Source organism: Lates calcarifer, linkage group LG11 (genome assembly GCF_001640805.2).
Source record: "Lates calcarifer isolate ASB-BC8 linkage group LG11, TLL_Latcal_v3, whole genome shotgun sequence".
Taxonomy (NCBI): domain Eukaryota; kingdom Metazoa; phylum Chordata; class Actinopteri; family Centropomidae; genus Lates; species Lates calcarifer.
In genome coordinates, this window is record NC_066843.1 from 13586112 (window position 1) to 13610292 (window position 24181).

Below are 24181 nucleotides of genomic sequence, written 5' to 3' on the forward strand. Positions count from 1 at the left end.
GTAATAATGGGGATCCATCTTAAAATGAGTCAGTGGGATACACTGGGTTTCTTAGACTGGATGAAAATGAGAATTTACTTTAAAATGTGGCAGTTTATTTATTTTATCACTCCTTTCTTTTTGTTTTTATCCTAGGTTAATATTTAGAACAGTGTTTTCCATACACTCATGTACTCAAATATAAACAGCTTATTTGTGAATATACTCATGTTATATTTATGTATCAGGATGTTTCTTCCTAAGTAATTTTTTAACTCGTCTCAACCCAGTTACAGGATGAGAAAGGTCTAATCATTGTAATTGTCTCAAATGTCTATCAATTCTCTCTACCCAGTCTACTGTGTACATCTGTGTTATCTGATTACAATTCAGATTTATAATTATAAGGAGAGTTTCCTTGATATTCATCATTGATGTATTTATTTATTCCACTTGGTGGCATTTGGTTAGCTGGGTGTATCATGCAAAAATGTCCAAATGTTGTAAATTCTTAGCACATCCTGAAAAGAAATCCATAATGACAACATTATTAAACATTACTGTTGTCAGAAAAAGCACACGTTAACTGCAACACTAACAATCAGGAAGTCAAAAACCACAATATCAGCTGTTGCTTTGGTAGAGTGCTGCATGTGTCCCTGTTAAAAGGCACAGTAATACTCTCCTTAGATAGTGTCATCTGGTTACTGCCACCTGTAGGTCTTTGTAGAAAAAGAAAAAAAAATGGAGTTTTTGTACAGCCTCTCTGCTCACTTTAACCAGTGTGTGTGTTTGGCACAGTAATACACAGCAGAGTCCTCTGGCTTTAAGTTGGACAGTCTCAGATGCACCATGCTGTTGCTGTTATCTCTGGTGATTTCTATTCTTCCTTGAACACTGCTGGAATAATCAGTTCTACTTGCATCGCTATAAATGCGGCCTATCCATTCCAGTGCTTTTCCCACAGGCTGTCTGACCCAGTGCATACTGCAGCAGCTAAATGTGAAGCCAGATCCTCTGCAGGAGAGACTGAGAGTCTCCCCAGGCTTTTTCACCACTGAACTGGAAGAAATGGACTCCATTCTCTGACCTGTACAACCTGATGAGATGAAAGGAGAGAGAGACCACAGAACAAAATGAGACAATCATCTGGGAGGTTTTCTGGTATCACTGACTGACCATCAGTCAATGTTGTCTGATAAAAGATGAAACATCAAGAAGCAGGAGAACTCACAGAGCAGAGAGAGAGCGACCAGCAGAAGAGTGAGTGTGTTCATCATCCTGAGGCTGGAGATGTGACCTCTGATGCTCCACACAAAGTACAAGACCAGTCAGCAGGACAGAAGTACACTGCACAGACTGAAGATTTGCATCAGGAATGTCATGAGGAGGGAGTGGCCAACCCATATAATGTCTGTTGAATCCTATCATTTATTTTGTGTATTCATTTTTGATCTAACTTACTGTCTATCCATGTGTGATATAAAGCCACATCCAAAAACACAACATTTTGATAAACATTATGATTTTCTGATTTGGATTTTTAAAACTCTTCTGCTGTTAACCCCAAATTGCCAGTTTATTAAAACAAATTACACTACATGGTCCTCCTGCGAGACAATGTATTGATTATAGTGATTTTTAAAAAATACATGAACTCTCACTCATTGTAATCTAATTTTATTTAAAAATCAGGTAACATTTGCATTATCTTGGCAAGAATCTGAAATCTTGTATGACTATTACAATTACAAATCTATTTTATATTATCTCCACATTCTCTATGAATTATATTCTATTCAAAGACAGTTTATCTCAGTGAACTGGTGTGAAATCATTAGTGGTCTGAGGGCTCCTCCTCTGGTGGCTTCATGTTACAAGTGTTCAGACACTGAGGGGTTTTTGTTCAGGTCTACAGATGGTTTGTGTTATTGTGTATCTCTGGCACAGTAATACACAGCAGTGTCTTCAGGCTGCACATTCTGTCCATTTAGAGTCACTGTGTTGCTGGAAGAGTCTGTGCTGATACTGAACTTGTTCTTTAGTGAATCTTTGTAGTATGTGGTGGATCCAGCTGCACTTCCAATCCACTCCAGTCTTTTCCCTGCAGGCTGTCTGATCCAACCTGTGTAGTAGCCACTAACAGAATAAGAGACCTGACAGGTGATGGTCAGACGTTGACCTGGCTGCACAGTCACAGAGGCTGGCTGTGTCAACTGTTCACACTTCACACCTGTTTAAAAAAAAACATTCTCTTATCAATGATCAAGTTATACAACAAAAGAAGAAATGTTGACTCTGACAAATCCAGAGAGACTCACAGGATCCAGCTGCCAACAGCAGCAGCAGAGCTACAGAAAACATGCTTGATGGTGAAACTGACGTGCTGTGAACTCCACTGACAGTCTGATGTGAAGTTTTTATAGCTGAGTAACAAGGAAGGTCACTGAGTTTGCATAGAATCAAATATATGAAGCATCAGTGTTGGTCTGACTGGAGCCAATAGAAGAGTCTGTTCAGAGTTATTATATCTGCAGAGTGAAAATCTACCTGGAAAATCACCTCTGTTTAATACATATTTTGATTACACTGCTCACTGACCTTTTACAGTTAATGGAACAACAAACAACTTTACCTTTGATGTAAAATATTAATGCTTAAATGTACTGCATTAACAAGGCTTCTATTATAAACCATTACATACATTTTTGTAAAACTGCAAATAATAAGGATCATTATCACTATTCTTAATGTGCAAATCTGCTCTTACTCTTTTCGTATAAATTCAAGCTGAATAGTGAGCTAATACTGCAAAAGATGAGCTTTACATTGCTTCACAGATTTGTATTATCATTATTATTATTTATATGAATTGTTTTAAATAAAAGCAAAACATTAATCACCCCAGCAGGCAAAAATGATTCACAGTCTTGATTGATTGACAGTTTCTGCAGGAAGGACTGCAGATGGAAAAAAGCTCTAATTTCATTTTAATCAAAAACACTTAACAATGCACTTGGTGTCTGTAGCTTTGTGACTTTATTAATTGAGAAGTATTTTTTAATAAATCACTCAAGGGATGTTTCTTTTCAAATGTAGCTTTAAATCCCAACAAAAATTTAACTGGCTCTAAAAGTATACTTGAGTATGAAGAGAGATTTCTTAAAAGTGAGGACATCAATCATATGAGGCAATGGGGAATGGGGGTCTGATGAGTACTATAGGATTTTGTACAGCTGCTCAACCAACTCCAGTCACTGTGACTCTCGAGCACAATAATAAACAGCAGAATCTTCAGTCTTCAGACTGTTCATCTGCAGATACACCTGCTGTCTGCTGTTGTCTCTGGAGATGGTAAACCGGCCTTGGACTGACTGAGAGTAGTGCTTGCTGCTACCACTACCACTGATATAAGTGATCCACTCCAGTCCTTTTCCAGGAACCTGTCTGATCCAAGCTTTATTGTAATTACCACCAAACCCAGAATATGTACACGTCAGTGTGTGGGATTCTCCAGGCCTTTTAACCACTGGTTCAGATTCTGTCAGAGTCTGACCATCAACACCTGAAAGAGGGTAAAAAAAAGTATCATGTGAAATAGGCTGATGATACTGATAAATGCTGCAAAATTTAGATCAGTGTAAATCTTCACCTGCCCAGCAGAGAGTTAAAAGCAGCAGTCCTGTCCTATAGTCCATCATGTTAAACTGTGTGTCCACTGTTCTCTGTCATCCTCTCTGCAGTCAGATAAGTAGAGGTGGAAGACATCTGAGTTTTGCATTGACTCCTCCTCACAGTATGTAACTGGATTTAATTTGGATCTTAGTTACTGTTTGGTGAAACTGGAGAATAAATGTATAGTGTTTATTGGCATTCGTCCAGGAGTCCCTCTCGAAATGTTTCAATACAATTTGTACAATTGATTGAAAAACTAATATTTGCTTACTTAAATAGTTTTTTCCTTCATTGTTAATCACAATCTGTATCAGATTTTACAGTTATTCCTGCAATTTTTATTTACCTCAAAAGGGAGCACGTTAAACAAACAAAAAAAAAAACTTGCTGATTTCTTTGATTACTCGCTGATTATGATTTTTCTCTCAAAGTCCTGAAAAGTCACGCAGTTTTCAACAAATCAGGGGAAAAAAAACCCCAGAAGGAATGAAAGTGAATAATTATTTAAGTTTAAAAACAAAACTAATTGAAGGAGACAGTGCAGTTACATTGAATCATAAAGTCAGATTATCTTGCATTTTAGTTTATTGCTATCACAGTGAGTTTTGTTAAAGAAGAGTGAAGTTGTTCATGCTGTTATGATTTAGATAATGTCTCATTACATTGCTTTTAAAATCGTGTTTTTTTTCTTCCATCATTTATTAAGATGATGTGTCATAATTGTATCTGGCTTTGTTAGTGATGAAAGTAAATTGTACATTTGTGTTATTGTAAACACTTCATGAAAAAATTAATTTTATGAAACTGTACAGATTCAATGATTTATGAAATTATAAACAATTTGAAATCAGATTCAATGTATGTCTCATTAATATCAAGAATCATTTTAAATTTTATTTCCATATTTTTGGTGCTAAACACAGTGAATTCAAAGACAGTTTATCTCAGTGAACTGGTGTGAAATCATTAGTAGTCTGAGGGCTCCTCCTCTGGTGGCTTCATGTTACAAGTGTTCAGGCACTGAGGGGTTTTTGTTCAGGTCTACAGATGGTTTGTGTTGTTGTGTGTCTCTGGCACAGTAATACACAGCAGTGTCTTCAGGCTGCACATTCTGTCCATTTAGAGTCACTGTGTTGCTGGAAGAGTCTAAGTCGATACTGAACTTGTTCTTTAGTGAATCTTTGTAGTAAGAGCCTCCAGTATATTTTATTCCAATCCACTCCAGTCCTTTCCCTGCAGGCTGTCTAATCCAACCTGTCCAGTAGCTGCTAAGTGAATAAGAGACCTGACAGGTGATGGTCAGATGTTGACCTGGCTGCACAGTCACAGAGGCTGGCTGTGTCAACTGTTCACAATTCACACCTATAAAGGAAAACAAAATATTTTGTGACCAATTTCAAGTCATACAGCAAACGAAGAAATATTGACTATGATAAATCCAGAGAGACTCACAGGATCCAGCTGCCAACAGCAGCAGCAGAGCTACAGAAAACATGGTTGATGGTGAAACTGACGTGCTGTGAACTCCACTGACAGTCTGATGTAAAGTTTTTATAGCTGAGTAACAAGGAAGGTCACTGAGTTTGCATAGAATCAAACATATGAAGCATCAGTTCAGTGTTCAGTGCTATTATATCTGCAGAGTGAAATCACTTATTTCAGAAACATGTTCTGCATTCACAGTAATTAAAAATTTATTGCAGTAAACTATCAATGCTAAATGAATTGTACTGAAAACATTTCAACATTACATTAAAACACAATTCTAGCATAGTTGAAAACAGGAATATAGATCACTGTCACCACTTTTAATGAGTTTATTAACATGAAGAATTCTTTTATTGTGGATAACGGAAAATATTAAAATCAGAACTGCAATAGCAATGATTATTTGCACATGGAAATAAAGGAGAAACCAGCAGGAATGTTAATGTTCCATGAACTATGTTAACAGTGAGCTTAGTCTGTTTTCAAATCAGTGACTTCTCTTTATATTTGATATGAACTCTTTCCCTGAGAGAATTTATTTACTGTCAACATCAGATTCATGATGAACTTCAAATGTTTCAGCACTGCACGTCATATTTTTTATTCACTCATTTTTGTACTTAACAACACTTACTTAATTATTTGCTGCAAATCACAAGTACTGACAGCAGCCCAGATCATGTGAACAGTATATATATATATATATATATATATATATATATAATATAATATATATATATATATATATATATATATATAGTATAAACAAGTTTGTCTGTGGCTAGTTTGCAGATTTACATAAATGATTTTTAACGGTTACACCTGGCAGATGTTTGATGACAGAAAAGCATGAAGTCCTGAGAGGAAAACCGCTACACAGGAACTGAAACTTTTTCTCTCTCTCTCTCTTTCTTGGTTTATTGTTTGTTATTGAATTAGTTTTGGGTTTACTATGTAGAGTAGATTTATGAAACAACAAAACTTAATATTTTCCCCACATTCTTTTAGACTTTTGTCTGAAATTAAAAGGTGACAGATATTATGAGGTATTTAAATATCACCGTGTTGCATCATGCAGAATTATAGGTTTTGTTGTTAATTCATCTTTAATCACAGTCTCATAATCACAAAAAATATCCAGTGTATCCAGTGTACAAGACCAACAGGAGGATTAAGGTTTGGTTCGGTGCAGGACTCAAGTATCAGTTTTTTCGGAACACCAGATTTAATAACAGAGAACCATGACACTGACTGTCCTCAAAGGTATCTGCAACATTATTTTTCACTCTCATATTGTCACTCATAACACATAAATTTGTTCCACATAAAATCAATATAATTTTGGGTATTCTCTAGAAATGCATAGTACTCACAGTTTCATTTTAGCAGATTGTTGTGCTGTTTTTGACCATTTTACAAATAAGTGATTTTTATTGTGTTTTATTTTTTATGTGTTTAAGGTTTAAGTGTATTATTTTGAATTTGTATGATGCAGGGATAAATATTAATTTTATTATAAAATATGTGTTTTACATGTATTGTAAATATGCATGTGAATAATACAGAATGTAAAACAAATATAAATAGAAAATAACATGTGTAATATATTTAAAAAATATATTAAATAAATACTTAATACTCCTCCAGCTGGAGAGGTGAGTACTGTAGGATTTTGTACAGCTGCTCAACAACTCCAGTCACTGTGGCTCTCGAGCACAATAATAAACAGCAGAATCTTCAGTCTTCAGACTGTTCATCTGCAGATACAGCTGCTGTCTGCTGTTGTCTCTGGAGATGGTAAACCGGCCTTGGACTGACTGAGAGTAGAGTTTGCTGCTACCACTACCACTCTCAATCCTGGCAACCCACTCCAGTCCTTTTCCAGGAGCCTGTCTGATCCAGTGCATATAGTAGTCACTGAATGTGAACCCAGATGTTGTACAGGTCAGTGTGTGAGATTCTCCAGGTCTTTTAACCACTGGTTCAGATTGTGTCAGAGTCTGACCATTAACACCTGTCAAAATAAACAAGCAAAATAGTCACCTTGTGTAACCTGGCAACTTCTTGAACATGGCTGCTATTCAAGATCTTTAGCTATGTTCTCACCTGCCCAGCAGAGAGTTAAAAGCAGCAGTCCTGTCCTATAGTCCATCATGTAAAACTGTGTGTCCACTGTTCTCTGTCATCCTCTCTGCAGTCAGATAAGTAGAGATGGAAGACATATGAATTTTGCCATTGGAAGTGGAGTGGACTTGGATATCAGTTACTGTTTGGTAAGACTGGAGAATATTTTCTTGTGCACTTGTCATAATTTGGGCACTAGGTTGACAAAAACATTGTTTAAGTTGGTTGTGCTTCATTATTAATTTAATATTACACATCTGACATTTATTTATCAATTTTAAAATAGCCTACCTCAAAAGAGAGCATGTTAAATTCTTTGTTCCTAAAAATCCATAGAGGAGACTAAATCATACAGTCACTACAATTTGCATTTTCACTTATTACCATTACAGTGAGATTGACTTTTTTTAGTTTTTACTGCTGTTATTATTTAGATGTCACACAGAAATATTGCATTGCTTTTTTTAAAAAAAAAAGAAATGTTTCAGTTAAATAGAAATTCCATCCTGTTAAACACTTTTTGCAGAGGATGTGTCATAATTTCATCTCACTTTGATAGATATTAAAGTAAATTATTGTAATATCTCACCATTTGTATGAATATTCATGAAAGATTTGTGTTATCTTTAAGACTTCATGTAAAATTGATTTTGTACAAATGAATCATCAATTATGTCTTATGTCTTTAATTACCATTAGAATCAATTTTATATTATTTACACATTGTCAGTGCTAAACACATTCTATTTAAAGACTGTTAACTCAGTGAACTCATGTGAAATCATTAGTGATCTGAGGGCTCCTCCTCTGGTGGCTTCATGTTACAAGTGTTTTTGTTCAGGACTACAGATGGTTTGTGTTATTGTGACTTTCTCACACAGCAGTGTCTTCAGGCTGCACATTCTGTCCATTTAGAGTTAATGTGTTTCTGGAGGAGTCTAAGCTGATACTGAACATGTTATTTAGTGAATCTTTGTAGAATGTGCTGTATCCAGCTGCTGCACTTCCAATCCACTCCATTTCTTTCCCTGCAGGTTGTCTGATCCAAGATGTCCAATAGTCGCTAACAGAATATGAGACCTGACAGGTGATGGTCAGACGCTGACCTGGTTGCACAGTCACAGAGGCTGGCTGTGTCAACTGTTCACACTTCACACCTGTAAAGAAAAAAAAACACTTTCTTATAAATGATCAAGTTACACAGCAATAGAAGAAATGTTGACTATGACAAATCCAGAGAGACTCACAGGATCCAGCTGCCAACAGCAGCAGCAGAGCTACAGAAAACATGCTTGATGGTGAAACTGACGTGCTGTGAACTCCACTGACAGTCTGATGTGAAGTTTTTATAGCTGAGTAACAAGGAAGGTCACTGAGTTTGCATAGAATCAAACATATGAAGCGTCAGTGTTGAGCCTATACAGGAGCCAATAAAATAATTTCAGCAACCAGTGCTGTCATTAACCCTTTAATGAACAAATGATCATAGTTGTGTTTAAAATTAGTAATTTATTATTTTAAAATATGTCTAACATAAAATACAACAACATTGTAAAAACTGTGCATGAAAATTAAATTTAATACACAACAAAAGGATTTTGTACAGCTGCTAAACCAACTCCAGTCACTGTGACTCTCGAGCACAATAATAAACAGCAGAATCTTCAGTCTTCAGACTGTTCATCTGCAGATACAGCTGCTGTCTGCTGTTGTCTCTGGAGATGGTAAACCGGCCTTGGACTGACTGAGAGTAGGATTTGCTGCTACCACTACTATAAATCCAGGCAACCCACTCCAGTCCTTTTCCAGGAGCCTGTCTGACCCAGGCCATATCATAGCTGCTAAATGAGAATCCAGAGGCTGTACAGGTCAGTGTGTGGGATTCTCCAGGTCTTTTAACCACTGGTTCAGATTCTGTCAGAGTCTGACCATCAACACCTGTCAAGACAAAAAACAAAACAGTAATTTGCTATGAGTTGGTAACTCTTAGAAGACAAATTCAGCTCAACATCAGTGAAAGTCTTCACCTGCCCAGCAGAGAGTTAAAAGCAGCAGTCCTGTCCTATAGTCCATCATGTTAAACTGTGCATCCACTGTTCTCTGTCATCCTCTCTGCAGTCAGATAAGTAGAGGTGGAAGACATCTGAGTTTTGCATTGACTCCACCTCACAGGGAGGAGACTTGGCCATTAGACCTTCTTTGTTAGATTTAGAGAATTTTAATCTATGGTCAGAGAATGGTCTTCTTCTTCTGGTTGTATTTTGTAATTTGAATCTTGGCTGTCAGGGAGGAGACAACTACATTGGTCTTGAATCTCACTTCTTGTTTGGTTAAATGTGTTTTAAATAGAGTTACTTGATTATCAACATTACCATTTGAGTAATTAACAACAGTCAGTGAGTTAGTGGTTCACAACTCAACTGGATGGGGCATTGTGAAACATTTTGGTCATTTCATGGCAGAAATGTTGGTAAGAGATCATCATTAAGAGGAGAACATTAATAGTTTTCATGACACTGCAAACAATTAGATAAACCACTCTGTATTGCTTCTCCTATATGGGTGTTACTGGGCTAAGTGCCAAAGCCAACCCTTGTTTGCCCTCTAGAGTTTAAAAACAGGAATAGTGATTACTTTTAACATTCAAGAAACCTGTGATACCCAGAAGTAGAAAGGGTGTTAGTGACGCCCTGTGTCACCTGTTTCAGAAAAGACCGATATTTCCATTATTGTTTGGTTTGTTTGACATAATTCATTTCACTTTGTCTAAAATGACTAATTTTAAGGTACCAGCCACAAATCTTTAACAAAAGCATAAGTTACACTTGAAGTCTTTTCGCTCCCTGTCAACACTGTTTATCAGCAACAGGGAGTGACTGAATGCTCTCAGTTGCTCTATATTAGGTAATGTTGAAAAGGCAGAGCAGAACTGTACTTTTGTTACCCAACCCACCAATTAAATTAACAAGTCAATTTGAACTCTGTTTTGTACACTAGAACATTGCTAACAACACTTGATCTTATCTTATCAGCAGGTTATAATTTTGAATGTTTAACTAAATGGATGTTTTCTGCTTTTTGAAATGTAATTTTTATTTTCTTGTGTGTACATGGCATAAATTAAGAGAGAGTGTAACTGCTCTCATTGGACCACCTTGTATAAGTAAATGTTGAATAAATAAGCTTCATAAAGGTCTCTGTTAGGGTTGTACTGGATCGCATTATATTAAACAGATGTACCCAGTAAACTGGTAACTATTTGTTGCAATTTTACAGTTTCATTTTTTTCCAAACAGTCTGAATATGCAACCACTCTTCTTTAAAAACAAGAGAAGTAGTAACATTAATTTAAAGTAGAAATAGCATGGTACTTAATGATTGATGATAATGATTATAATGAAAAATAACATCAAATGAGTGAACTGTGTCTTTGATTCTTAAACATCTGTTCACGCAGTGTGTTCAAGAGTCATATTTGAATTTAGTTAGTTAGTCAGCCACACTTGTACTCTTTCTTTTCAAGTTTTGTTTTCATCACTGTTAAATGTCAAATTGTCTGTTTATTATAAAGTGTCCCAGGTGTCACTGTGATCACAGACAACAAGTCTGTGGAGGTTTTTGTGCAGCTGCTTCACTGTCTTCATTCACTGTGCTTTATCGAGCACAGAAGTAAACAGCAGAATCTTCAGCTGTCAGACTGTTGACCTGGAGGTACTGAGTGCTGCTGGACACATCTTCAGTCATGATGAAACGACTTTGAAAGGAGCTGCCATAGTTTGGAGAGTTTGTATTTATGATTATATACCCCATCCACTTTCAGCTTCCAGCTTTCCTGTCTCCCATCGTATCCAGTGTATAGCATAGCTTGTCATGCTATAATCAGATGTCATACATGACATCTTCACTGTCTCTCCAGGTCTTTTCAACTAAAATGGAAACTGGTCCAGTTTCATCTCACTCCAGACGCCTGTAAGTAAAGAAGAAGAAAGTCTACTTATTGGAGTAAGTTCTACCAGTCCTGTGTGGAAACCAGCTCTGTTTGGAATGTTTGAGGCCCTAAATGAAGATGAAAAAATCTTTACCAATACCACAATTTATCTGAATTGAATTGTTTAATGTTGATCACTAATTTCACAGCGTACCCCCCAAAAAAGTGTTGATTCTTTACAAATCTCAATTTGCTTTGATCAGTTTTACTTATATACATAGCTTTTTACACCAATGGGATGATGGAGAATAGGAATCAAAGGAACCTGTTTGATAATAAAAGTGATTCAAGATAAGTGATACTGAGACAACAGAATGTTCCCAGTGGTGAGGGTAAATGGAGGAAGTAGTTTTTGTATGACTCTCTTATTACTGTCTCTGACTGTGTGTTTTCTGGCACAGTAATACACTGCTGTGTCCTCAGTCTTCAAACTGTTCTTCTGTAGATAGAGTTTACTGCTGGAGTCATCTCTGGAGATGGTGAATCTACCCTGGACTGACTGGGAGTAATAGATAGGAGAACTATCTGTGCTTATGTAAGCAATCCACTCCAGTCTTTTTCCAGGAGCCTGTCTGATCCAGGCCATACCGTAGCTGCTGAATGTGAATCCAGAGGCTGTACAGGTCAGTGTGTGGGATTCTCCAGGTCTTTTAACTACTGGTTCAGATTCTGTCAGAGTCTGACCATCAACACCTGTCAATAGAAGAAAGAAAAAATGTCATGTGTTACGTTAGTGACAAATCAAAATATGTCAGACCAATCAGTGAAAATCTTTACCTGCTAAGCATAGAGTTAAAAGCAGCAGTCCTGTCCTATAGTCCATCATGTTAAACTGTGTGTCCACTGTTCTCTGTCATCCTCTCTGCAGTCAGATAAGTAGAGGTGGAAGACATCTCAGTTTTGCATTGACTCCTCCTCACAGGGAGGTTCGCATGGAACTATTTAAGTTAGTTGTCCTCATTCAGCACAGTCTGCATCACAGGAAGACTTTGACAAAAAACATTTTAACAGAAAAAAAGTAACATCTTAAAAATTGTTGACAATAAAAGTGAATGAAAGTTAAGGCGCCTGTTGAGAAAATTATTTAAGCAATAAACATGAATTCAGGAAGAATATGTAACCATGATTTTCAGTCAGTATAAATAAAATTTTCACTGAAATATAAACACTGTTACATTGTGTTTGCCATCTTACATTGGCTCGATCTCACAGGGAAGATAGAGTTTGGCCTATTGTTTGCTGGACTTGGAAAGCAATAATGCAGGAGTTGCTACACCAGGCAAAATGTAGTTGATTTTAAAAATAATTGATTTGAACAGCATCCCCAAACAATATCTAATTTTATCTTAACATTAAATTTTGTTTTCACCCATTTTAATTCATTTTTATTTTCACACACATAAATAAAAACCTAATCCCGACATGATAGGAAGATAGGACATCTAAAATCTAAATCAATGTACATCAAAAAACATGACATTTAACAGTCATTAAACTCATTGTTATTCTTATTAAAGACTTCTGATTCTCTGAACTTGTAAATGCTGTTGTTATCTAGATATTTTTACATGGACATTGCATTGTCCATGCAAGTTTCACTTTTGTGAGCTACAAAGAATACCTTGAATTTTGGAAGGAAACAAAGAAAAGTGGCATATTTCAGACATCGGAACATTCCTGAATGTCTTAAATTATTATTAGAGTTAAGAGTCTATTTTATATTCCACAATTTCAGTGCAAATTACATTCTACTGAAGACTCTTTTGTCTGGACTTTTTGTCATCATTAGTGGTCTGAGGGCTCCTCCTCTGGTGGCTTCATGTTACAAGTGTTCAGGTACTGAGGGGTTTTTGTTCAGGTCTACAGATGGTTTGTGTTGTTGTGTGTCTCTGGCACAGTAATACACAGCAGTGTCTTCAGGCTGCACATTCTGTCCATTTAGAGTCGCTGTGTTGCTGGAAGAGTCTACGTCAATACTGAACTTGTTCTTTAGTGAATCTTTGTAGGCTGTGCCTCCAGTATATTTGCTTCCAATCCACTCCAGTCCTTTCCCTGCAGGCTGTCTGATCCAACCTGTCCAGTAGCTGCTAAGTGAATAAGAGACCTGACAGGTGATGGTCAGACGTTGACCTGGCTGCACAGTCACAGAGGCTGGCTGTGTCAACTGTTCACACTTCACACCTGTAAAAAAAAAAAAAGAAAACACTTTCTTATAAATGATCAAGTTATACAGCAAAAGAAGAAATGTTGATTATAACAAATCCAGAGCAACTCACAGGATCCAGCTGCCAACAGCAGCAGCAGAGCTACAGAAAACATGCTTGATGGTGAAACTGACGTGCTGTGAACTCCACTGACAGTCTGATGTGAAGTTTTTATAGCTGAGTAACAAGGAAGGTCACTGAGTTTGCATAGAATCAAACATATGAAGCATCAGTGTTGGTCTGACTAGAGCCAATAGAAGAGTCTGTCCAGTGTTATTATACCTGTATTATTATACAGAGACAAGGATAATTATTCTTAACATTAATGTTGTGAAATAATATTCATTAAAATAAGTACTATAATAATATGCAATGTTGTAAACTTTTTCTCAGAGAGAATTTATTTACTGTCATCACCTCCTACATCAGATTCATGACTAACTTATCAACACAGCATTTTGTTACTGCAGCATTTGTTCTTCTGTTATTTTTACTTATTATATACTTACTCTCTGATTTGCTGAAAAAATAGTGACTACAGCCAGGATCATATGAATAGTATTATAATTATGTATAATAAGCTTAACTTTGCTGTGGCTGGTTTGCCTAAGAGACTTTTAATGGTTGTAGTATTTGCAGACATTTGAAGAAACAGACATACAGAGAAATGTGTCTCTAAAGGAAAACAGCTGCACAGGAACTGAAACCAGAGTGACAACATGCAAAAAACTATATCCTTTAACATACATGAAAACTGGGCTAGTTTATGTACGTGTGAATTACTTTTTGTGATTATGATCGCAGTTCATTTTACCATTATCTGTGTAGTTGTATCAGAAATTAACAGTCTTGATCAATGAGGATGCAGTGTGGTTTCAAACTATCAGTATTCTCCCTACATCTTCGCTACAAATTTCTCTGCAATTAAAATATTACAGTTACTGTGACTACAATGTTCCTATGCTTTCACAAAAAATTAAAAATTAATAATCCAATATATAAATATATTAGATTCAAGTACATGTACTATGTTTCTAAACAAGACTGGCATTGTTTATCTCTACCTTACAGATCAGTGTTGTCTTCTCTCAGACATGATTGTTGAGACGTGCTGTGAACTCCACTGACAGTCTGATGTGAAGTTTTTATAGCTTAGTAACATGGAAGGTCACTGAGTTTGCATAGAATCAAATATATGAAGCATCAGTGTTGTGCCAATACAGGAGTCTGTTTAGGGTTATTATATCTGCAGAGTGAAAATCTGCTGGGAAATCATCTCTGGTTTACCTATGGTATTTTTATTTATTATGCATTTATTGTATTACGGTGCCATGATTATGTAAGTACACTGAAAAGTTAAGTTATGAACTGGTCTGAAATTATTTGTGGTCTGAGGGCTCCTCCTCTGATGGCTAATGGTTTGTGTTATTGTGACTCTCTGGCACAGTAATACACAGCAGTGTCTTCAGGCTGAACATTCTGCACATTGAGAGTCACTGTTTTACTGGCAGGAGTTACTGGAGTCTGTGCTGATACTGAATTTGTTCTTTAGTGAATCTTTGTAGACTGTGGTGGATCCAGCTGCATATCCAATCCACTCCAGTCCTTTCCCTGCAGGCTGTCTGATCCAAGCTGTCCAGTTGTCGTTAACAGAATAAAAGTCACTCTGCACAGTCACAGAGGCTGGCTGTGTCAACTGTACAAACTTCACACCTGTGAAAGAGAAAAGCCTTCAGACAAATTATTGTTATTATTGTATTTTACCCGTAGAATGAAAACAAGAAAACTTTGATATAAATACTGGAAATATTCACACAGTAACTATTCCCTAAACAGGTTTTTGTTTGTTTTTTTTGTTTTTTTTTTGATTAAATGGGATTAATTAGATCAAATTAATACATAACTTTTGTTTGGGTAGAAGCATTTGAACTATGACAATATCCAATGTAGACGGCAAGCAGGGGTATTGAGTTTGATTTCAGTCCACAGTTTGAGTGCAGAAAGAAAAATTGATAGTGACTGTCTTCTAGTGACATAATAAGAGAAATCACAATATTATTTTTATTGTCATATTAAGACTCACTTTAGATTACACAACATGTAGACATATTATTGTGTCTTATTTACAGAAATGCATCATTTATTCTCAGGAATCAGATCGTTGTGCTGTCCTTGACCCCTTTATGAACAGTGAACTTTGTTTTGTTTTGTTTAGTAAGATTTCTCAAGAACGGCATTCAGCAATTTGTACAGCACAAAGACAGTGGTTAATTTATAATAGAAATATATGTATATTGTTGATATAACGATATCAAATTTGATATTTGATATACAATACACATGATATAAAAATGCTTAATGAAAGATGCGTATTGTAGGATTTTGTACAGCTGTTCAACCAATTCCAGTCACTGTGGCTCTCGAGCACAATAATAAACAGCAGAATCTTCAGTCTTCAGACTGCTCATCTGCAGATACACCTGCTGTCTGCTGTTGTCTCTGGAGATGGTAAACCGGCCTTGGACTGACTGAGAGTAGCGTTTGCTGCTGCCACTGCTATCAAGCCAGGCAACCCACTCCAGTCCTTTTCCAGGAGCCTGTCTGACCCAAGCCATATGGTAGCTGCTGAGTGTGAATCCAGAGGCTGTACAGGTCAGTGTGTGGGATTCTCCAGGCCTTTTAACCACTGGTTCAGATTCTGTCAGAGTCTGACCATCAACACCTGTAAAAAGAATAAAAGAAATCAAGTGAAACTGGCTGCTGAGATAATTAACTATGTGAAATTATGATAAGTGAAAGTCTTCACCTGCCCAGCAGAGAGTTAAAAGCAGCAGTCCTGTCCTATGGTCCATCATGTTAAACTGTGTGTCCACTGTTCTCTGTCATCCTCTCTGCAGTCAGATAAGTAGAGGTGGAAGACATCTGAGTTTTGCATTGACTCCTCCTCACAGGGAGGAGAGAACTGGATTAGACTTGGTCATCATAGACCTTCATTAATCTCACAGAATATTAATCTATAGTGAACAATTTTCAAAAGCAGCATTTTGTGATCTAAATTTTAGTTGTTCTTCACTGTCGGAATAATACAAGTATTTAAATTGATGAAAACCTAAATAGTTACCTAAATAGATAATAATAAGTAATAATTAGTGGTCTGAGGGCTCCTCCTCTGGTGGCTTCATGTTACAAGTGTTCAGGCACTGAGGGGTTTTTGTTCAGGTCTACAGATGGTTTGTGTTATTGTGTCTCTGGCACAGTAATACACAGCAGTGTCTTCAGGCTGCAGATTCTGTCCATTTAGAGTCACTGTTTTGCTGGAAGAGTCTACGTTGATACTGAACTTGTTCTTTAGTGACTCTTTGTAGTGAGAGTCTCCAGTATATCTCATTCCAAACCACTCCAGTTCTTTCCCTGCAGGCTGTCTGATCCAAGCTGTGAAGTAGTCGCTAACAGAATAAGAGACCTGACAGGTGATGGTCAGACGTTGATCTGGCTGCACAGTCACAGAGGCTGGCTGTATTTGGCTGCTGGATGTATTTTGCTCTTTTCTCTTTTAAACCTCAATTGGGGTCATTCAGACATTTTTCTCATCATAGAAAATCCATATAATTGATTTATCACCCATACATATCCATATATATACATTTTTTTTACACCTACTGTCATTAACAATTTACATTTAATCATCAGGCATAACTTTTTTTTTTGGAAAAGTAAGAGTAATTGTCACTCCTGACAGTAGAGAATCAATTCCTATCCATTCCATTGTTTTTCCTGGAGGTTGTCTGATCCAGTTCATAGTACAACAGCTAAATGTGAAGCCAGTTCCTCTGCAGGAGAGACTAAGAGTCTCCCCAGGGCTTTTCACCATGGAACTGGAAGAAACTGACTCCATCCTCTGACCTGTACAACCTGATGAGATCACTGAATGAAATAGACCATAACTAAATTTAACATTTAGTCAAATTAGAATAAATTAGTGTCAAACATTTAGTGAATCACTCCTCAGAATTTTCATCAAAGAAAAATTCATTGTAATCAGTGTTGCATGAAATGCGACAGAGAAGGCACTGAACATTCCCAGTGGTGTTACATTGTATGACTCTCCTCTCACTGTGTGTGTCTGGCACAGTAATACACTGCTGTGTCCTCAGACTTCAATCTTTTCATCTGTAGATAGACTTTACTGCTGGAGTCATCTCTGGAGATGGTGAATCTACCCTGGACTGACTGGGAGTAAGAGATGGGAGTACTAGATGTGTGTACCAAAGCGATCCACTCCAGTCCTTTTCCAGGAGCCTGTCTGATCCAGTTCATAGTGTAGCTGCTGAATGACAATCCAGAGGCTGTACAGGTCAGTGTGTGGGATTCTCCGGGTCTTTTAACCACTGGTTCAGATTGTGTGTTCAGATTGAGCAGCGATAGAGGAACAGTTTCTCTGCCCGGCTGTTCTTCATGAGGATTCTCAGGAAATACAGTCTCTGTTGTGCCTTCTTCAGGAACACAGTGGTGTTTGTGTTCTAGGTTAGGTTTTCTTCAGACTTCAAGAACCTGAAGTCCCCTCTTCTACCCTGTGACCCTCTCCACGGTGTACCCATTGATGGTGATGGGGTGAATGCTGGATTTATACCTCCTAAAATCAACAATCAGCTCTTTGGTCTTGGAGGTGCTGAGGATGTGGTTGTTCTCTGTACACCATGCTGAAAGCCTCTAGACCTCTGCACTGTATGAAGTCTCATCTCCTCCTGAGATGAGGCCCACCACAGCTGTATCATCTGCACACTTGATGATGGCTTTGCTCAGGTGGGTGGGAGTACAGTCATGGGTATAGAGAGTGTAAAGTAGGGGGCTCAGCACACAGCCCTGGGCGGAGCCAGTGCTGAGGTTGAGTGCTAAGGAGAGATGGAGACCTATTCTAACTCTCTGAGAGCGATCAGTAAGTTAGATAGGTCTGTATGCAAACTGGTGGGGATCATATGTGGGTGTAAAGCTTGTTTTAGTCTGGCTCTGGACCAGTTTCTTTAAGCACTTCATGTAGTCAACTAACCTCAAAAGTGACTAATTTAGGTTTATGTACAGCTGCTCAACCAACTCCAGTCACTGTGACTCTCGAGCACAATAATAAACAGCAGAATCTTCAGTCTTCAGACTGTTCATCTGCAGATACAGCTGCTGTCTGCTGTTGTCTCTGGAGATGGTAAACCGGCCTTGGACTGACTGAGAGTAGTATTTCTCACTGCCACCACTGCTCTGAACCCAGGCAATCCACTCCAGTCCTTTTCCAGGAGCCTGTCTGATCCAGGCCATATAGTAGCTGCTGAATGTGAATCCAGAGCCTGTACAGGTCAGTGTGTGGGATCCTCCAGGCCTTTTAACCACTGGTCCAGATTCTGTCAGAGTCTGACCATCAACACCTGTCAAGACAGTAAAAACCATGGTGGAATAGGCTGGTGAGGCAAATAGAAACTAAGGAAATTTTAATCAGTGAAAGTCTTCACCTGCCCAGCAGAGAGTTAGAAGCAGCAGTCCTGTCCTATAGTCCATCATGTTAAACTGTGTGTCCACTGTCATCCTCTGTCATCCTCTCTGCATTCAGATAAGTAGAGGTGGAAGATATCTGAGTTTTGCATTGACTCCTCCTCACAGGGAGGAGAGAACTGGGTCGGACTTGGATCTGTCATTAAAATTAGTTTATATCAATTGTAATGTTCCAGTCAAGCGACTAAAAAGTGATATTTGATATATTCAGATTAATGTTTACATGGATTGGTGGTTTACACCATTACCAGATGACAAAATTGGTTTGATTTGGAGAAATATGTCATTATCAGTAGTTGTGTTGATGTCAGATAAGAACAATCAAATCACCTCTGTTCTTTCTTCACATTTTTTCTGTGGATTTAGGATTCTGTCACTTTCTGTGGACAGAGAGGAGTGTTAAGCTGCATATTTATTGCATTATATTTTTGATGTCTCGTGTCTAATTTGCATACAAGTAAAATGGTAAATGTGTTCACTATAGTGAGCTACGGAGAATAACCTGGATTTTAGAAAAAAAAAGAGGCATTTCTTGGAAATCTTAACTTTCCTCTATGTCCTATATCATTCAATTTAAGAATTTATTTTATATTAATTTCACAATTTAAGTGCAAATTACATTCTGTATAAAGACTGTTTTTGTGAGTGAACTGGTATGAAAGCATGAGTTACAAGTGTTCAGGCACTGAGGGGTTTTTGTTCAGGTCTACAGATGGTTTGTGTTGTTGTGTGTCTCTGGCACAGTAATACACAGCAGTGTCTTCAGGCTGCACATTCTGTCCATTTAGAGTCAATGTTTTGCTGGAAGAGTCTACGTCGATACTGAACTTGTTCTTTAGTGAATCTTTGTAGTAAGAGCCTCCAGTAGATCTCATTCCAATCCACTCCAGTCCTTTACCTGCAGGCTGTCTGATCCAAGCTGTCCAGTAGCCGCTAACAGAATAAGAGAGCTGACAGGTGATGGTCAGACGTTGACCTGGCTGCACAGTCACAGAGGCTGGCTGTGTCAAAGGTTCACACTTCACACCTGTGAAAACAGAACACTTTCTTATAAATGATCAAATTCTGCATTAATAGAAGAAATGCTGGCTACAACAAATCTCTGGCACAGAAATACACTGCTGTGTCCTCAGTCTTCAAACTGTTCTTCTGTAGATAGAGTTTACTGCTGGAGTCATCTCTGGAGATGGTGCATCTACCCTGGACTGACTGGGAGTACCAGATAGGAGAACTATCTGTGCTTATATAAGCAATCCACTCCAGTCCTTTTCCAGGAGCCTGTCTGACCCAGACCATAGCGTAGTCACTGAATGTCAATCCAGATGTTGTACAGGTCAGTGTGTGGGATTCTCCAGGTCTTTTAACCACTGGTTCAGATTCTGTCAGAGTCTGACCATCAACACCTGCCAATAGAGTAAGAATGTGTTTTATATATTTTCCACAATTTCAGTGCAAATTACAAGAGTTCAGGCACTGAGGGGTGAATTTATTTCATCACTGGAATCATTTAATCATTACTATTTAAACTTATGTAAATTGATGAAAACAGTTATTATTATATGAAATTAATTATTATTTTTAAAATCTAAAGATTGTTTCCCTCTTTATTGTAATAGTGAATTATTATTATTTTATTTTTTTGTTCAGGTCTACAGATGGTTTGTGTTATTGTGTCTCTGGCACAGTAATACACAGCAGTGTCTTCAGGCTGCACATTCTGTCCATTGAGAGTCGCTGTGTTGCTGGAAGAGTCTAAGCTGATACTGAACTTTGTAGAATGAATCTCCAGTATATCTGCTTCCAATCCACTCCAGTTCTTTACCTGCAGGCTGTCTGAACCAAGCTGTGTAGTAGTCGCTAACAGAATAAGAGACCTGACAGGTGATGGTCAGACGTTGACCTGGCTGCACAGTCACAGAGGCTGGCTGTGTCAACTGTTCACACTTCACACCTGTGGAGGAAAACATGTTAATATTGAATCAGTGTAATTACAGTGAACAGTCAGTGAGCTGTGATCATACTGTCAGTGTCTCTGCCTCAGTGAGACTCACAGGATCCAGCAGCAGCAGCAGAGCTACAGAGAACATGGTTGGTATTGAAGGTGATCTGATGGGATCTTCTCTTCTACTGCAAGCATGATATCAAGTCTTTGTAGCAGACATACAGTTCACTTTGCATAGAGAATGACACTGACAGGCTATACGAGAAGGATTGATTGTTTTTTCACAATTATCAGGATTCTGCAGTGCCCCTAATGTGGACATGGGGAAAAAAATCATTGAGTTTCTGGTCCACACCAGAAACTTTGATGTGCTCCTGAGAATTTTTTGCGCATGTGAAAGTCCTTGATTTGACTAGAGACCTCCATTCAGATGTATGCAGATGATACAGTTATTTACCCATGTTTAAAACAATAGAAGATGCTGTTTCAAAATTCACAGCAGCGTTGAACAACGTATCATGGCTGGTTCATCATCAACCAGATATCCTGAGGAAAAGCAATAAATATTGTTGAGAACTTCAAGTATCTGGGTATAATTGTTAATTCTAACTTAAAATTTAAGAAACATATGCAAAAGGTATCTCTGAATGTTAGAATTTTAGACATATTAGACGCCATCTGCCTCTAGCTGCTGCTAAACTCTACATGCATCCAGTGATTTTCTCTGACTTATCTTCTGTACTACAAGCTTGTCCCATGCATGGCATTGTTCAGTTGTCAAAAAAAAAAATTGAGTGACTCTAGTCAGAGTATTGATAAAACAGTTATTGTTAAGTTAAATAAACAACCATTTATAAAATCGTATGGTTGTTTCCCTCTTTACTGTAACAGTGAACTAGTGTGAAATCATTAGTGGTCTGAGGGCTCCTCCTCTGGAGGCTTCATGTTACAAGTGTTCAGACACTGAGGGTTTTTGTTCAGGTCTACAGATGATTTGTGTTGTTGTGTATCTGGCACAGTAATACACAGCAGTGTCTTCAGGCTGCACATTCTGTCCATTTAGAGTCACTGTGTTGCTGGAAGAGTCTAAGCTGATACTGAACTTGTTCTTTAGTGAATCTTTGTAGAATGTGGTGTGTCCAACACGTCCACCTATAATCCACTCCAGTTCTTTCCCTGCAGGTTGTCTGATCCAAACTGTGTGATGGCTACCAACAGAATAAGAGACCTGACAGGTGATGGTCAGATGTTGACCTGGCTGCACAGTCACAGAGGCTGGCTGTGTCAACTGTTCACACTTCACACCTATTTAAAAAAAAGAAAATATTTTGTGACAAATTTTCAGGTTATATAACAAAAGAAGAAATGTTGACTCTGACAAATCCAGAGACACTCACAGGATCCAGCTGCCAACAGCAGCAGCAGAGCTACAGAAAACATGCTTGATGGTGAAACTGATATGCTGTGAACTCCACTGACAGTCTGATGTGAAGTTTTTATAGCTGAGTAACAAGGAAGGTCACTGAGTTTGCATAGAATCAAATATATGAAGCATCAGTGTTGAGCCTATACAGGAGTCAGTTCAGAATTATTATATCTGCAGATTGAAAACCTGCCAGGAAATCACCTCTGGTTTACATATGATAATGATTTTGTTCAAATAGTTACGTTTTCTAACCATTTGACTAGGATCTGCTGTTTTGCTCCAGAATCTGATTTAATATGTTGTGATTATTTGATGCAACAAAGAGTCAAAAATAAAAACAGAGGAATGGTCACAGTTGGCAGTTATATATATATATATATATATATATATATATATATATATATATATATATATATATATATATAGAGAGAGAGAGAGAGAGAGAGAGAGAGAGACAGGGAGAGAGAGAGAGAGAATACAGTTAAATGAAATGAAAAGAATTTGATGAAATACAAATTACTACTATTTTTGCTGTCTTCTTCAATAATATATTTTATTTCTCTTTGATGATGTAGGTTGTAACTTAATGGTTGATGGTTGATGTTGAGGCTGAACTGATGTGAGCTTCCCTGTCCTCTCACTGACACACAAACGCACACACAGACACACACACATACTTCACTTCCCTATGGTGCAGCACACAAAGAGGACAATTTCTAACAGGACAATTTCCTATTTATTTATTTGCCTTTGCTTATTTACCTTTATGCCTAGTGACATGTAGGGCAGCAGCTGGTAACTTGTATTTTCTGTCACTGACATCATCATGGTTTATTAATGAGCACTACAGAATAAACTGAATTATCTGAATTTTGTAAATGTTCTTACAGAATAAGTTATATATAAGTCCTTTTTCAGAAATCATAGGCACTGTGAATGTTTTATATTATCATTAGCATTGAAAAACTATTATTATTTCCACATTGTCAGTGCAAATTGAACAACTGTTTTTTTCTCAGTGAACTGGTGTGAAATCATTAGTGGTCTGAGGGCTCCTCCTCTGGTGGCTTCATGTTACGAGTGTTCAGGCACTGAGGGGTTTTTGTTCAGGTCTACAGATGGTTTGTGTTATTGTGCGTGTAGGCACAGTAATACACAGCAGTGTCTTCAGGCTGCACATTCTGTCCATTTAGAGTCACTGTTTTGCTGGAAGAGTCTGCACTGATACTGAATTTGCTCTTAAGTGAATCTTTGTAGTAAGAGCCTCCAGTATGTGCCCTTCCAATCCACTCCAGTTCTTTTCCTGCAGGCTGTCTGATCCAATCTGTGTACAAGCTGCTAACAGAATAAGAGACCTGACAGGTGATGGTCAGACGTTGACCTGGCTGCACAGTCACAGAGACTGGCTGTGTCAACTGTTCACACTTCACACCTGTGAAAAGGTAAGGAAAAAGTTTTCTAATAAATTATCAAGTTATACAACAAAAGAAGAAATGTTGACTATGACAAATCCAGAGAGACTCACAGGATCCAGCTGCCAACAGCAGCAGCAGAGCTACAGAAAACATGGTTGATGGTGAAACTGACGTGCTGTGAACTCCACTGACAGACTGATGTGAAGTTTTTATAGCTGAGTAACAAGGAAGGTCACTGAGTTTGCATAGAATCAGACACATGAATCCTTAATATTGGCAATGCTGGAACCAACAGAAGGATCTGTTCATTGTCATTATATCTGCAGAGTGAACTCACCTCTGTTTTATAAATGATGTTTTGATTTCATTACAGACTCAATTTTAACATGTTGAAATTACATG

At 37.7% G+C, this 24181-nt stretch overlaps 1 pseudogene and 4 gene segments (V, D, J or C); all 5 read right to left on the reverse strand.

Annotated features, from left to right (window-relative positions):
- Positions 1-1905: 1905 nt before the first annotated feature.
- Positions 1906-23990, reverse strand: LOC127143014 (Ig heavy chain V region 914-like). The segment is given in 4 exon segments: positions 1906-2104; positions 4909-4939; positions 23720-23796; positions 23890-23990. Coding segments are annotated over 4 exon segments (348 nt in total).
- On the reverse strand, positions 3216-3726 carry LOC127143009 (immunoglobulin heavy variable 3-48-like). The segment is given in 2 exon segments: positions 3216-3544; positions 3632-3726. Coding segments are annotated over 2 exon segments (360 nt in total).
- Positions 6345-7320, reverse strand: LOC108880805 (Ig heavy chain V region 6.96-like; annotated as a pseudogene).
- Positions 11360-12183, reverse strand: LOC108879237 (Ig heavy chain V region 914-like). The segment is given in 2 exon segments: positions 11360-11947; positions 12032-12183. Coding segments are annotated over 2 exon segments (456 nt in total).
- LOC127143015 (Ig heavy chain V region XIG14-like) lies at positions 14873-22493 on the reverse strand. The segment is given in 3 exon segments: positions 14873-15069; positions 20819-20947; positions 22336-22493. Coding segments are annotated over 3 exon segments (282 nt in total).
- Positions 23991-24181: the final 191 nt, after the last annotated feature.